This window comes from Perca flavescens, chromosome 17 (assembly GCF_004354835.1).
Source record: "Perca flavescens isolate YP-PL-M2 chromosome 17, PFLA_1.0, whole genome shotgun sequence".
NCBI lineage: Eukaryota > Metazoa > Chordata > Actinopteri > Perciformes > Percidae > Perca > Perca flavescens.
Window position 1 is genome coordinate 3,182,110 of NC_041347.1, and position 16,797 is coordinate 3,198,906.

The 16,797-nt window shown below is 42.2% G+C and overlaps 1 protein-coding gene across 2 annotated transcripts; it reads right to left on the reverse strand.

The window, feature by feature from the left end:
- Positions 1-98: 98 nt before the first annotated feature.
- LOC114572217 (uncharacterized) lies at positions 99-4,802 on the reverse strand. 2 transcript variants are annotated; one of them, XM_028603730.1, is made up of 4 exons: positions 4,732-4,802; positions 4,214-4,255; positions 3,644-3,684; positions 99-3,541 (listed from the first exon to the last, which is right to left on the reverse strand). In XM_028603730.1, the coding sequence occupies exon 4, from the start codon at positions 3,404-3,406 to the stop codon at positions 731-733; it is 2,676 nt and encodes an 891-aa protein (XP_028459531.1). In that variant the 5' UTR covers positions 3,407-3,541; positions 3,644-3,684; positions 4,214-4,255; positions 4,732-4,802; the 3' UTR covers positions 99-730. The 2 variants fall into 2 exon arrangements, with proteins under 2 accessions (XP_028459531.1, XP_028459532.1); XM_028603731.1 differs by lacking the exons at positions 4,214-4,255; positions 4,732-4,802 and having other exon boundaries at positions 3,644-3,698.
- Between the last annotated feature and the right edge of the window lie 11,995 nt (positions 4,803-16,797).

Here is a 16,797-nt window from a genome sequence, read left to right on the forward strand (position 1 = left end):
CAAGGATGAGCTGTAACAATAGCTTCAGCTGCCATACCCACATCATTGTCACTTGGGTAAGGTTTGAAGTTGTACATCACTGCAGCCATGTTCTCCAAGATGTTGTGCTTTTGGGATCTGGTTAATTTCAGTGTCTTTCCAGAAGTTGCAAAGGAACGGTTTCCCTCTTCAAGCACATGCTCCACTTCATAGGAAAAAGTTGGCACAGGGAAGATGTCAGGCCAGGATTTCTGACGCTGGCTTATAGGCACAAGAGGAAGGATGTCCGTATCAGAAGATGCACATGAGCTGGTATCACTTTCTGATCTGATAATTTTCAATGTTGCCTTCTCTGGTAACTCTTGAATATCAACGAGACAGCTGAGTTGTCCACCAAAGTCAGGATCCTCATAATGCAAGGTAAACTCAAAGTCCAGTCTTGGCTTGGCTTTTTCTCGCAGTATGTTGATTAGCTCTATCACTGACTCTGTTCGCTCAGTCAACGTTACCTTTATAGCAACATCTGTGGCAACATAAAAACGCAGCAGAAATTTTGGGGTTGCTGCCATCTTCTGAGGGACAAATTATGTATGAAGATTGACATGGAAAAATAAGCAGATTTAGTAGTGCATACAAAAATGTAACAGCTAATTATCACCATTTACATACTGGAAGTTTACCCTTGTGTTAAAATATGTTTTAAGATCTACTACTTAGCATTTTTTTTAAATCACAAGATGTAAATGTACTTTCAGTGCAACAGTATGAATCGTTTGGGCGCCAACAGCAATTTTCCTTCTACACTGTATGCAGAGAGGGGTGAGTTGTCATTTAGCTCTGATACACTGTGGACAGTTACATTGCCTGGGTAAAGTTCATATGATCTCAGGTGTTCAATGTAGTTTGATTTGTGTCCTTGGCAAAGAAAAGTGACATCATTGTTAACAAGGAGGATCTGCTGAATTTTGCTAAATTGAGGCAGTCCCCCCTCCTGCCCCACTGATACAAACATCCCAACATCATAATCCGTACCATCAATAATGATTTTTGATGTGCTGTAAATCAGGTTGCTGTCTGTTTTTTGCTTAATGTGTTCTTTTGCAACCTCAGGAAGCTCTGAAACCAAGACAGAGGAGACATTTGATGTCTGCTGATGTGGTTTAAAGAATGATGGTGCACTGAGGTAGTAGGCCATCATGTGCTGATGCCTAGTGGCTAGTGTTTTTAAAACATTCTTGAAGTTTAGGGTGTCATGTACTACACGCTTGAAGAAGCGGTGTTTGCCCTCAAACCGCATAGTCCACAAATGGACAAGAGGCCCAAAACACTGTATGAGATCTGGGTAGTGTTCAACATAATGATGTTTAGGGAGCAGCATGAACTCTGGGAAAACCTCCTGAAGCATGTGTCTGTGATCCTGGATCTTAGTCTGCAAATACTGGATGGATGCATCATCAAACGTTGGGGACAGCACAAGCTCCACAATATCTTTCAAATCCATCAATACAGTCCAAGCACCATCTCCCTCAGGGACTGTATTACCAATCATCAATGGGAGTAGTCTCAACAATGTGCTATTTTCGTGGCCATTGCCACCAATGGTCCTCTTTGCAGCAAAGGTCTTTGAAATAGGTCGTGGTTTATCAATCTTGTCTGTGTGTTGGTACGGGAATGACACAATTTTCAAGTTCAAATACTCAAGAGTAAAATATTTGAGCCGAATCATCTCCTTAATACATAGGGCCAACTCAACAGGTACAATACCTTCAAAAAGATCATGCAGGACATCAGGAGGGAAACCAGTGATTGTATGGAAATACTGCAAGTTCTTTCTCAAGATACAGTCCCCTTTGACACCACACTGGCTTTGACCACCCTCTTGTGTAACACCCTGCACATCACAGTCATGACTGGCTTTAGTCCTTCGACTAAATTCACCATCTCTGACTTCGAGAGACTGAATTTGGTCTCGTTTAGCCTTGCAGAATCTACAAATATATCCTGCTCTAAAGGACTGCATAAAGCCTGCCAATGAGTGGGCTGCCAGATTATCAGACACAACACATAAAACAGTGCCACGGACTGACTGACCAAGGCACTCAATGAATACGCCATCTTCTTCAAGAATGCGAAGGTCTCGTAGCAAAGGACCAAGTACTCCTTGATAGCCACACCTCTTAAGATCAGGTACCTTGCATAGTGCTGCTAGCTGAATCACATGCAGTGATGATCGGTATTTTACTGGCAAATCAGCAACCACCCAGTACACTGAACAGAGTTTATGGATTTTCCTTGAAGTGCCTAGTGGATTTGCAATTTCAAGGTCATCCATGTACAAAATCAGTGGCAGTGACAGCTCTGAAGAAGACAACAAATTATTGTCTTGGAAATATGAGCCATCTTGATGGCTCATGTAATGGCCTTTTTCTGAGCTCTTGGTTTCCTTGATTCTGTCAAGGATGTCAGTATGTTTGAACATTTTCTGGATCATCTGGAGCATAGGGACATAAACCACTGTGCATCCAGGCTCTAATACATACTGCACTGGCATTACCACAGGGTAGTTTTTCTCAATAAATGTTTTTCTTCGTTTAGTTGAGGACAACTCCTCACCTTTTGCTGTGGCACTGACAAAAATATTTGTGTCCATAACAGCATTCACCAAATCATTCACAATGGCTTCAGTAGGAGAGACATGATGCCTCTGTAGTATCTCTTGTATAGTATCTTTAACAAGAGGTTGAGACAGGGAAAATATCTGAGTCAGGTGATCCACTATTTCCTGAGAGGCCATGTCAGAAACATGAAGAACAGTTTGCATCTTCAAGAACAAGGAGGACAAATTATGGTGTAACTGGGCCCTTAACTGGCTGGTGTCACACCAACTGTCAGACTCAGGAAAAGCAGATGTGCCTGCATGGTGACACTGAGCAGGATCCTCGTCCTCAAGGACTGCAGTGTTTATGACTGGTGCACTATCATTCTCTGTTGATACAATGTCATCACAAAAGTTTAAACTGCCTTCATGTATCCTACTTTTGTGTGCATTAAATGATGAATAGACATTTGTGCGGTAGTTGCAGTCCTTAAATGGGCACGGTACATTCTCATGGTTTTTTAAATGTCCCCTTAAATGACTGAACAATGTCACCTCTGAGAAAGGCCGTTTGAAGTCACACAATGGACAGTCAAAAAGTGTATGTCTTACTTGTGCTCTTTCATCTGCACCAGTTCTGCATGTGTCTTTGTGGACACGTGATAAATGAATTTTCAATGCATTAAATGACGGAAATGTACAAATACAAGAGTTGTGGAGACATGGCAAAGGGCTAACTCTTGAATAATGACTATGCTGTAAACGGTAGTGCCTAAATAAATGGGCCCGGGTGTCTGTGGTGACAGCACACAACTTGCACTTCCACTCCATTGAATCATTTGACCACTAAAATTCCTTATGCTTCAGACTCACTACTTGTAAACTTAACAGTTAATGTTCCTGCATGTGAAATGTGTGATTACCACAGAAAGGTCAGACTTGTTCAATATTTGGAGTAAGTAGGTCCTGTGGGCACAGATAAAACAACCAATATGAAACCAGTCAAATTATGCAATCAACCTCTTTACAAATTAATGATTTAAAATTTCAAGTGTTAATGTAACTTACCAATTAAGTTGCTCTCTGGTTAGTCTGGTGACAATGTAGTTCTGCACATGCACACAAAAACAGACAGCAAGATATTTAATTTTTAAGAGACTTTTGATTGATTTACTCAAGGACAGAAAAAGCAAAAATAATTGGCAAAGACTTGGTTTTATAGATACTATTACAACTCACTTTACAAAACATTATCAAAGTCTTCAGTGTCCATGCATTCACTGCTGACTGCCTAAAATAACTAGACCAGGGCTGATCCCCCAACCAGTGAATCACTTTATGACCAAGAGTGCAAATAACAATGTTATCAGATTTCAAAATACTGGTGGGATCTAATCTGCTTTATGCTTTGATATTATGAAATCACACAGAATGTTTCTGCTTCCGCTCTTCCTACACTTTTAAATGAATGAAATGAACACAGAAACCATGTTGTTCCACTTCAGAGGATGGCTAACTTGTTATTCACAAATATTAGCTCAAGATATAGTGTAAGGCCAGCTATATGCTAATGAATTAGGCTCCAAATAAAAGAAATGGTGAAAAATAGGTGAAAGCCTAAATTAACATTTGAGTCACCTTGATATTGGGGGATGCTCACTGCACTTCTTCCACTTCAACCTATAATGAAAAGAAGTTTGTAAAGGTTTAATAAAAACTTGCAGAGTTCATTCGGTAACTATTATGTCCATAACCTTAACTTTGAGTAAAAGTTACAGCTAGCTAACGTTAGCAACTAGCTTATTTGAGCGCATGTAGGAATAACATCACATTGAACGTACCAGAGCAGGGCGCTTAACACAAACAGCAGCAACACACTCAAAAACAGAAGGACTATCGCTTGCTGAAAAGAGTTTTTGACTAACGTTAACATTACTGCCTTGCCACGACATTAACAGTACACAGGATATATTATCTGTCACTAGCAGGCGGACTAACTTCGGCGCATGAAAAAAGCGCGCGGCACGGTGAAGCTGCGCACTTGCAACTTATATATTAAAAATAGCCTTGTCTAACAGTCAAATGTCACATGTAATATGATATTCTTACAAAGTTACAACAAGCAAAGTAGTTTTGAAGTGTTTTGGTTTACTTACTTGTTTCATGCTCTGTACCGCGTCGCTCGCAAGGGTAGCCATCTTGGATAGATTTTTCAGGTAACGTCAGTTAGGGCCGCACGTCTTGACGTCCTATCACGTGATCGACAGTACGCTTAAAAATAGTGAGTGAACAAGCGGCATTCACTCAGAAATGCTGAGCCACATAAACATAAAAATCCATATTTGTTCATAGACATTAATAGTTTAAAGGTGGATTAACTCAGCAAGAGATTTCAACTGTAGTGACCTCAGTCTTTATAAGCTAGTAGTACTGTTCGGGCTTACAGTGTAGGCTTTCACACAGATCTTTCAACATATTACTCCCGGTAGGGAGGCTGCCCGTGCTTTGGTGGGATTGCGGCAAGCCAGATGGAGAGTTTCGGACTACGCCATCGAGTTTTGCACCCTGGCTGATGAGAGCAGCTGGAACTCTTGTGCCCTATCAGATGCTTTTTTGTGTGGATTGTCGGCTAAATTGAAGGACCATTTAGCTCCGTTGGATTTACCGGCTGATGGATGGCGCTGATAGCACTAGCCGTAAAGATCGACAAGCGACTGCTGGAGAGGGAGAGAGAGGAATCTCGGGGTGGTCGTTTTCCGAGCGACCATCAGAGGGAGCCATGGTCATCCAGAGCTGCTCAGCGCTCCCAACGTGCTCCGTCTGACCTCCGCCGTCTGGGGATGACTACTTCCAGAGCTCTTCACGACTCTCCTTCTGCCACACCAGAGCCTTCCCGACCTCCGACGCCGTATTCCGGGATGCTGCCAGCTGAGGAGCCCATGCAGTTGGGTAGGGCTCGCCTTTCTCCTGAGGAGCGTCAACGTCGCATGAGAGAGGGATGCTGTCTCTACTGTGCCCAGCTGGGTCATCGCATCACATTCTGCCCAGTAAAAGACGGGGCTCATCAGTAATCCAGAGGGCGCTGGTGAGCCGTACATGCATTCCTAGTTGTTCCTCTCGTCCCAAGGTTGAGGTCACTTTGAATAATGGTTCTGTGTCTCTCACGCAGGTGGTGTTGATGGATTCTGGCGCTGAAACCAGCCTAATTGACACCAATCTCGCCAGAGAACTTCTTTTGGACTCCGTTCAGCTTTCCAAACTGTTGGAGGCAGCGGCTCTGGATGGACAGTTACTATGGAGTATCACTCACCGTACATCTCCAGTGACCTTTTTGGATGGTCATGTAACAGCTGCTTTTAAAGAAGTTTGCTACTTTTAAATAAAACTAGATTCCCGGGCCACACCAACACAGCGAGAAATGACCAGACAAAAGATATATATATAAAATAGTCATTTATTGCTATTAAAAGTTAAGTTTAAAACATTAAAATAAAATCTCAAATAAAACCCAGGAGACAATTAAGCCCAAGGAATGATTCAATGCTCTGTCCCAGGGTAAAAGCCTACCCAAGTTCAGTCCAGACTGGAATTAGCTCCGGGTTTTCCTCTGCCGCCGGCACAGAATGTCTCGCTCTCACGGTGCTTCAAGTAGTCAGTTCCGTATCCAGAAGTCCGGGACCAGGAATTCCGGGGTGCCGCTCTGCTTCTGTCAGTAAGGAAATTATAAAATCATGCGCAGCCCGAGCCTTGTCCGGCAACTTTAAAACAGTGTCAGGTGATTAAAGTGACGACTTTCCTTTTATACACTTCATGTAGGCCCATCAACAGTATTGCGGCTCCGCTGCTCTGCCGTCAGCTGCTGGATCTGGCACCTTCACAGAAATTGACATCTACTAACAACGGCTCGAACTCAAATGCCAAAACAAGCTAAACATGCATCAGTGCGGGATAACAAGGACCACTTCCCTTCAGTAGGAGTTTTGCGAGTGTTGACATTGCAGAGTCTAGGGATCGGCTCCAGCAGGGCACAGGAAATCCAGCCAGCAGTGACTCCAAGAGAACAGAAGCTCAGCAATCCAATCCGCTGCTACTCCGTACAGCACACAGCACGTCCATCCGTCCAGCGCGTCCCCCTGGTAAGAGATCTAGCCTCCTTTTATTGGGAGTGGTCTGATCAGCTGGCAAATCAGAGCTGATGAACGGGGTTCTACAGGTGTGTCAATTAGTGTTTGTTTTGCAGTTCGTGAGAGGGAAAGAAATAGTCCACAGCAACATAACGTAAAACCACAGCAAACAATATAAGAAAATCACAGCAAACAATATATGGAAACCACAGCAAACAATATAAGAAAACCACAGCAAACTATATAGGAAAATCACAGCAAACAGAGTTTTAAAGCAAAAAATATAAAAAGTATAGAAGTATACAAAATAAACACCCGGTGGTTCTCGGGTTTCCATGGTTCTCTACTCACAATCCACATATTGACTGGCTCTCAGGCAGCTATTTGGACATTAAGGAAGTATTCAACAAGACCAAGGCCACATCACTGCCCCCCCACAGACCTTATGACTGCGCTATTGACCTTCTGCCTGGTGCCTCTCCTCCCAGGGGCAGGTTGTTTTCTCTGTCTCCTCCTGAAATGGCGTTCATGATGGAGTATGTCGAGGTGTCGCTGAAGACGGGACTCATCCGTCCTTCTTCTTCTCCGGCTGGGGCTGGATTTTTCTTCGTGGGCAAGAAGGACAAATCCCTGCGACCCTGTATTGATTACAGAGGGCTCAATGATGTTACTGTTAAGAACCGCTGCCCCTGATTGCCACTGCCTTCGAACTCCTGCAGGGGGCCAAGATCTTCACTAAGCTCGATCTCCGCAACGCCTACCACTTAGTCAGGATCCGAAGTGGTGACGAGTGGAAGACGGCATTCAATACTCCTACTGGTCACTATGAGTATTTGGTGATGCCTTTTGGCCTCACCAATGCCCCTGCGGTGTTCCAGGCGTTGGTGAACGACGTTCTAAGAGACATGTTGAACATTTTTGTATTTGTCTACATCCTCATCTTCTCCCCTGACCTGCAGACGCACATTCAGCATGTGCGGCGGGTGCTGCAGCGGTTGTTGGACAATCAGCTTTATGTTAAGGCTGAAAAGTGTGAGTTTCACGTTACCACGGTTTCCTTCCTTGGTTTTGTGGTGTCCGAGGGGGAGTTCCGCATGGACTTGGAGAAGGTGAAGGCGGTGACTGAGTGGCCCACTCCTACCAACCACAAGCAGGTACAGCGGTTTCTTGGTTTCGCTAACTTTTACCGGAAGTTTATCAGGAACTTTAGCACTGTTGCTGCCCCTCTCCATGATCTCACGTCTGTCAAGGTGCCTTTCCAGTGGTCACCGTCTGCTGAAGAAGAGTTTCTCCACTGCTCCTGTGCTCATTCTGCCGGATCCGCATCGCCAGTTCGTGGTGGAGGTGGACGCCTTGGACGTGGGTGTTGGTGCCGTTCTGTCCCAACGTTCCTCGGAGGATGGGAGGCTCCATCCCTGTGCGTTTCTTTCTCGCAAGCTTTCCGGGCCTGAGAGGAATTACGACGTGGGAAACAGGGAGCTGTCGGCCGTCAAAGTGGCCCTGGAGGAGTGGCGCCACTGGTTGGAGGGGGCGGAGCTGCCTTTTTTGGTATGGACTGACCACAAGAACCTGGAGTATCTACGCTCGGCTAAGAGACTGAACGCACGTCAGGCAAGGTAGGCTTTGTTTTTTACCAGATTTAACTTTCATATCGTCATATCGTCCTGGCTCGAAAAATGTCAAACCTGATGCTCTGTCTCGCCTGTTTGACCCTGACCCATCGCCCTTGGCTCCTACTAACATTTTGCCTGACACCTGTATTATGGGGGCTGCTACTTGGGAGGTGGAGGCTGCTACTTGTGATACCTCTCTGAGTCGTGCATTTGAGTCCGCCGTTGTACCTTGTCAGGAACATTTCCAAAAAACTCTCTTGCACACTTATTGCTAGTGTGCCATTGGTTGAGCTAGTGCGTGCCATTCAGCGCTTTTATAAATCAACAGTAGTATACTGAAATCTTTAAGAGACAGGAAGCCAGTGTAAAGACCTCAGAACTGGATTGAGGTGATCCACCTTCTTGGTGAGGACTCAGCAGCAGCGTTCTGAATCAGCTGCCGCTGTCCTATTGATTTTTTAGGGAGACATGTAAAGACACCGTTACAGTAGTTGAGCCTACTGAAGATAAAAGCATAGACAGGTTTTTACATATCCTGCTGAGACATAAGTCCTTTAAACGTTGATATATTCTCAACTGAGTTGGCTTAGTAAATGCAGCTGTCAAAGTACTTAAGGGTCAGTTCACCCAAATTACAGATCTCTCATGCAGATACTTTTGGTTTAATTATCTACAGTAGATTTTGAGATATCTGTCTTCGTAACTTTCACACAGGCGGCGAGTCGGCTTAAAGGCACAACAGTTCCGTCTTGAACAGGCTGTGTGAAAGGGGCTGTAGTATTCCCACATCTCTGCAATTCCCTTTGTAAGAACAATGTATATGCCAATAGAAATTATGAAAGTTTTATACAGTAACTCTGGACCCAATTTGGGGTCTATTTTTTCTCCAGATTGTACAGGACAACCAACTGACACCTTCCATCTGGAAAGGACACCTGGACGATAGGATGCAGGGTTGTAGGCTAAAGCAGGTGGATTTGTTTGAATAAATGAGCGTATTTACTGTCAGGCCAATCTGTCTGGATGACCCTCATCTCCTCTCCCGTCACACTGTGACTCTGGCCGAATGCATAATAGATTGCAACGAAAACGAGCCAAAACACAGCAGGAGGACAAACTGTGAGCAACACACTTTTCCAAACACACCTCCGCTAGCTGTTGACCAGCTTCCAGACGCTCTGACATAAATGTTCAGTCTTGTTTTGCTTCCTTTTAAGATTTCCAGGCAGCGCGTGAAGTACAAGGATCGGTGCTGCAGATGGTGGGAAGCTAATCAATGTGAACAGGCCTTCTTTAGCCTCAGCGATCACACACACACAAACACAAACATACACACACACACATTAGCATTCATGTAATCTCAACAGAAGCACCATTAATGCATAACCACATGCTTTCAGTTGCTAAGAGTGTGATGCTATATGGAGAAGTCTGCTCACTGCATTTTGAATATTGAATAACTGCATGTATGCCTTCAGAGATGGACAGTACATGCGTACACATACCTATAATGGTACGTGTCCATTGTCAGCATCATTTCCCCGCTGCTTCCCATTCATTGTCTATGTGAGAAGCCGTGCAATGCATTCTGGTAGCGGGGACTTTGGAGAAGCGGGGCATCGAGTTGCACGCTCCTCATTTGAATAAAGTTGAATATGTATATCTGTATCAGTGTCTCTGTCTCCCAACCAGCAGCAGCAGATGGCCGACCACCAAGAGTCAGGGTCTGTCCGAGGTTTCTTCCTAAAAGGAAGTTTTTCCTTGCAACTGTCGCACCAAATGCTTCATCTTTGGGGGAGGGGGGGAATTGTTGGGTCTCTGTAAATTATAGAGTGTGTTCTAGACTTACTCTGTCTTTAAAGTGTCCTGAGATAACTCCTGTGTTGATTTGACGCTATAAATAATATTGAATGGAATTGAATTGAATCCAGGCTACTTTATGCAAATGAGGAACGGGCGCCTCGACTCGCCGCCTCTCGAAAACTCCTGAAAATCTTATAAATTGACTGTTGTCGATCTGAAATGAAGACAGATTCCGCAACTGTATAGCCTATTTCTCACATAAAATATTTTCCAAAACACAATTCGGTGAACTATTATCTTAAAATAAGAGATTGTTTTCCAAACGAGCCGCCATGTTGGTCTGTTTTGAAATCCAGGAGCAGACAGCCCCAAGTGAAGCGTTCGTCCAATCAGGTGCAGACATCGCGGTTGTAGGAGGTTGGAGCCTGTTTTCTTTGCTTGTCAGTCGTTAGTGAAGAGAAACTGATAACTGCTGGTGGCAAGCCCATCAAGCGTGCAATTGAAAAGCTTGAAAAATAAAAATAGTTGATGATAAAGCTTGTTAGAGCTTGTTTTTTCCCCTAAATTAACAGGTAATATAATCTAGTGACTTTTTGAGCGGGCTTTAGCTTCTGTTCGGTGCAGCATTAATTAGATCATCTGATAAGATAGTATGAAAACATTACATCTACACAAAGACAGATGGATGAATACCACAGGACAGTAATGGGGGAGGTGTAATAAAAACACACTGTACATCACTTAACATAAGTGATTTCATCAAAATTTAATTAGGAAGTACATGTTTAAAGGGGAACTATGCAGTTTTTTAGCTTAATTCACCTTAACTGAACAACTTCAGAGTCATTGAAATGGTTATATGACTTTTTTCGAGTTGAATGGTGGTCGTCTCGCTTCCCCCTAGCGCATGTGGGCGGAAAAACCACCCTTGCAACTTTCGGCCGGCGAGCTGATATCAGGTCTTGCGATGTAACTAACTGCTTCACGGCACTGGACACACACGCCCATTCAGGAACCGGCTTACAAGGTAGCGATGGAGTTTTTCACACTATCGTCATGGCTGAGCCAGCAAAAAAGAAGCAAAAAGCTAGGAAAGCATTGTCGGAGGAACACAGAAAGAGGAAACGGCAGACTCACCGAGCGAGGAGTCAGACACAAGTAAACATAGGAGCTTCCAAATATCTATTCTGAAGCTGTAGGGAGAGCTCTACAGAGAAACCTGTGAGCAAAAAGCAAAATGGCCAAAACTGCATAGTGCCCCTTTACAGTTTTTTTCAATTGCTTAAGCACAATTTTGAAAACAGGGACAGTCTTTTTCAAATCACTACACACAATTAGCACAACCTCACACCCAATTAGCAGAACACCTTTGCACCTTTGCAAAATGAAACACTCTTGCAAAAACGATACACTAATTTATAAAAAACATATTTTGTTACCATATGAAACACACACTTTTCATTTGACTTAATTAAGTTTTAACCAGATACACACTGCTGTTGCTAACCTAAAACACTTTTAGCAATTCTACTTCTCAGTGATTAGAGTACTGTAAATGAAGTACACAGAGAAATTTACAATAAGTTCACCAAACACTACACAAGACCAATGCTGCAGACTGAGGAAAATATAATTTATTCCTCTCCATATACCCAAATCAGTCAACATGTCGACATGGAGAATGAAAAGTTGTCATGCTACTACAGTAGTGTGCATAATACTGTTAGCTCAGTAAACAACAGACAAACATAAAATACGGTATCCAGTACAGGTAACAATCACAAAAAAACAACAACAAACAAAAAAATGATCTGACAAAGTACAGAAAATACTAGACATTATCTCTTCGCCTAGCTGGATCTGGCCAGAGAATTTCATCAACATCAACACACAATCATTGGCAAGACAACCATCTAATGTCGAATCCATCTTTGCAAAGCTGCGGCTTCAACTTGGTCACAGGCGTCCTCCATGGCCTGAATGAGGGGTACCTGAGCCTGGGGCCTGAATGAGGGGTACCTAAGCCTGGGGCCTCAATGAGGGGTACCTGAGCCTGGGGCCTCAATGAGGGGTACCTGAGCCTGGGGCCGGAGATTGTAAACCCTCACGTGAATAAGGGCCCCCTTCCTCCTTGTCGTTCTCGACCCTCAATCCTCAAATGTCACAGGGAGGGGTATCAAAAGTGCTGATATGGTGCATACAATGAGCAGCTGATTACTGTAACTGTAGACAGATTTTCTTTTACCTGTTTCCTTGTCGAAATGTACGTATGACAGATGCCACTGTATATCTACTAAGATTTGGCTGACTCTTAGTCCAGTCTCCCTCAGCATCAATCCGTGGTTCACAACATGGTCCACTAGTATTGTGTGACTTTCATTTGATAAATTTGGTCCTCTTCTTCTTTGAGCACATTCTCCGGCTTCAGGTCTTCCTCTCCCTCTCCCTCCACCTCAGGCTCTACCTCTGGCTGGGCCTCTTCCTCTTCCTCTACCTCCTTCTCCTCCTCTGTGGATTCTCCCTCTCACTATCAGTCTTCTTCTTCTTCTGTCTCCTTAGATTTTGGTTGAGGGCAAGTAAACCTACCTGCTGCATTTTATATAGTGCTTAAACCTGATTGGTGTGTCTACAATTAAGCAATCATGTGTTTTCATACCTGGTAGGTGTGTTCATTTGAAAGCCTTTGCTTTGAAATTGCAATGATAAAGTGTGTTTAGTGTTTTGCAAATCACTGTGTGTGATGTTTTGCAAAAAGTGTGAAGCTGACAATGTGCTTACAGTTGTGCAGATCTAGGCCAGTGTTTTGCTCCTTGAGTGTAAGGTTTCGCTAATTGTGGGAAAGTTTTAATTTTAGTGTGTAAGCAATTGTAAAAAACTGTAACTTAATAAAAAATGTATCCGGGTTGATTTAATTTATTAATGCTTTAAAGCAGGTGTGTGACTAAAGTGGTCTTTAAAATTAAAAGAAATTTTTGACACTGATCTGGTTCTTAAAAAACATTCACACTGATCATGGATCATCTATATGCTTACAGAAAATGAGACATTGCTTAAAATAACAGAATACAAGGCATGGTGGGATGATGCAAAAGCCTATAAATAAAGACTTGAGTGGATCTGGAGCTATGACTTTCAGAATTATAATCTTTTATTTTGGGAAGGTTGGGAGGCCTGGTGACAGATTATCATACAGCAAGCTCACACATTAGAGGAGACACATTGTGTAACACCATGACATACTCAGACACAAGCTGGAGGGAAAGAATGTGTCAAAAAAAACACAGCGTGCCTTGACGATATGATTTGAAATAATTCTCTTGTCAGAAAAATTAGCCCATTGGACGAAGTATTGCTTAGATGTTGTCAATTAACAGACAATCCTGTCAACATTTACATCAGGCAAAAATGATACGCCTATCAAATTTAGAGACTGTACTGACTAGAAAAAACACTTTTTAAATCTTTTAAACTGCCATTATCTATATTAACATCTACATTATCTTCCTGACAAGCGCCCTCTTGTAGCAATGTGAATAATGGCTATTGTCTCTGAGATGGAAGGGCGGAAGTTGCATGACGTTGCTGTAGCACTACAAAACCTCTTAAAGGGATTCTTTGCCTTTGTCACCTTTGTGTCTGCAGTGTGTTTAGATAAACGGTTTCATAGTTTAGAACATCATTTCTATTGGTGTATTGGCTGCTTCCCAACTAAGATAGCATTTATGTTAATTTAGTGAACACATTTCTCCACTTTGTTTTCATGCCCTTTGCTGTATTTTTGTCAGCTGCCAAAGGTCCTTGGGTTTCATGCAAGTTCCTTGGTAAAGTGTCCTAGGGTTTCATGAAAGGCACTATATAAATAAATGTTATTATTATTATTATTATTATTATTATTATTATTATTATTATAAGGTAAAGAGAGAGGGGGAGACATAAGGTCCTAATTAGGGATTAGTATCGAGAACAGGTACTAAATTGGTACCAGTTCCTGACTTGTAAGTACCAAAATATCGATTCGCTCCTGGAAAAACGGTACTGCTATTGGTTTTTATGTCCTGCCACCAGGCACCTGCCAGAAAAGCGATAATTAACTTGCCTCATTTGACCCACCTCAATTGATGCTCCTATTGCACACTGCAGACATGAGATTTGAAGAGCCAACACCATAGTACCAGCAGTATTTTAGGAAAACGTCCTTATTGAGTCAATGTTTTGTATATTACAGATACCCACATTCTTTTTCTATAGCCTACATTTCTATTAGAGTAACGTTTTTGGGAAAAGGGTCACTATTTATATGTATGCAGGCACATATACCCCTCAATATTTTCTATACATTTCTATTTGAGTTGTGGTTGGCATGGTGCAGAAGGCGTGCACGGTCCCCGCTAAAGTCTGGTTGTTCATACTGATTCAAAGCGGCTCCAAGAACGGACCATCTCTCCTCCGTGGACCTCTGTTGTTGTAAATTAGACTCATTTCGCATTCGTGAAGACTGTTCAAGAGACTTTGATGACACAGGAGCATTTAATGAATTCTCAATTGAGGAGAGAATTAAGCAGGCAGTACAGTTTCACCATGATGTGAAAGGAAAGGAACTTCAGATGTAGTGCCGTCCAAAATATCTGAAGTTCCTTTTTTTGTGAAGTTTATTTAAACTCATGCTGGAGGCATTAAGTTTAGCTGAACCTTCAGTGAAAACAAAGATATTGTGGGCGCCCAAATATCTCAGCACAGACAAAATGTGTTATGTGTTTACTTCCTCCCTGACCTTGGCAGGGTGAGCAGCACTGTCTTATCATATAGCTTCGTCTCCCATCTTCCATGGAGAAGAAAGTGGCATGAAAAGAAAAGACTCAAGTAAAGTATAAGTACTTCAAATTTGTACATAAGTACAGTACTTGAGTAAATACTAAGTTACATTCCACCACTGTCTTTAACTTTCACTTGTCAAGGGCCAGGAACGTAGTGGGAAATACATTCTGCATCCTTACCTCACCTCCTCTCTCCAGAAGGAAGAGTCCCATGGCAAGACTAAATAGTTTGGAAGAGGCTGTTTTCTAGAGGGAGGGGCAGATGGGAGATGAGAAGTGTGTTTCTTCAGCTTGCCTCAGATTTTGTATGGTTGAATTCAATTAATAATAAATACAATTATGATTTTCAATCATTTTCATTGTTGTAATTTTTCCTTAATCATCTTAAAATTACTCATGCCACATCATGAGTCTATATATTTTAAGAAAATAAATAAAATAACTATGGAAACATGTTTTATTTTTTGTTAATTAACCTAGCTCTTGGTAAAAATGACTAACGCTACACAACAGGTAAATACATATATATATATATATATATATATATATATATATATATATATATATATATATATTTTTTTTTTTTTTTTTTACGTATTTGCTATATTTATATGAAATGAGAATGTTCCAAAAAGCATATTTTTTTTTATCCACGGATCATACCTATATATGGTCAAGAATAATGGATTGGGGTTTTTAAAATGCAGACATTTGCGCACACCCACCCACCCACACACACACACACACACACACACACACACACACAGCTGAATACGTCAACATTCTTAGAGCACTCTCTTCAACAGAGCAAACTCTATTAGTAAGCATCTTCCCTCAGGGCTGACACTGACTTCTCCTATCAGACTCCACTGTCCTCAAAAGGACACATACATACACACACACACACATACACACACACACGCACACAAACACACACACACACACACACACACACACACACACACACACACACACACACACAGGCGTGTCAGACGCACATAAATGCTTCAAGCAGACCTGTGTGTATGCGTCAGAGAGAGAAAAGAGAGAGAGAGAGAGAGAGAGAGAGAGAGAGAGAGAGAGAGAGAGAGAGAGAGAGAGAGAGAGAGAGAGAAATTGACTTATTAAGAAACTAGAGTTAAAAATAGACTTTTCAGCAAGTCACAGTACAGATTATTTCTCATACATGTTTCATATGGTGAAATCAGTGAAGGCATTTCCAACAGTTTGATGCTCTGAAACAGGGGTTGGCAACCTTTTTGATATGAAGTGCCCTTTTCAAAATGTCTTGTTTATTAGTGTGCCATGTCAACATTAAGTTTACAGTTTTTTCCGATTGCTAAACGACAGTGGGCACAACTGGAGTCACATGTGCAAAACTCAAACTACAGTCTGCACTACCAACAGTCACCTGAGCTAAACAGTTCACAGCACCTGCAAAACAGGCTCAGTGCAGCCAAACACTATGCACAATCCTCAACACACACTGTCACTCAGAACACACTGAGGGTAAAAACACTAGCATCAAACACCAATACACAAATTACAAACTTTCTCATCTTTACAGTTTGAACAATTTGAGTGACTTGACACTACTCAATAGTTTATTTAAGGAAAAGATATGGATTGTATAATATACCAATTTTACGTAAGGTAAACAAGAATAATGAAAATCAGCAGTTTTCTTCAATATAGAATTTTATCTCTAGTAATTTATGGAATTACTGGGAAAAAAACTAAAGGTACGTACGTAACAGTAACAAAGAATAGTGTGACTAATTCTGCCTCTCTCCAGCATCATGTGGCAAGTTTTCTTCATCACATTAGATGTCTGCATCATCTCTAAATACTAACAAATGTGGTGTTTC

Coding starts and splice junctions, on each gene's coding strand:
- LOC114572217 (XM_028603730.1), bottom strand. CDS start 3,406: ATGGAGTGGAAGTGCAAGTTGTGTGCTGTCACCACAGACACCCGGGCC.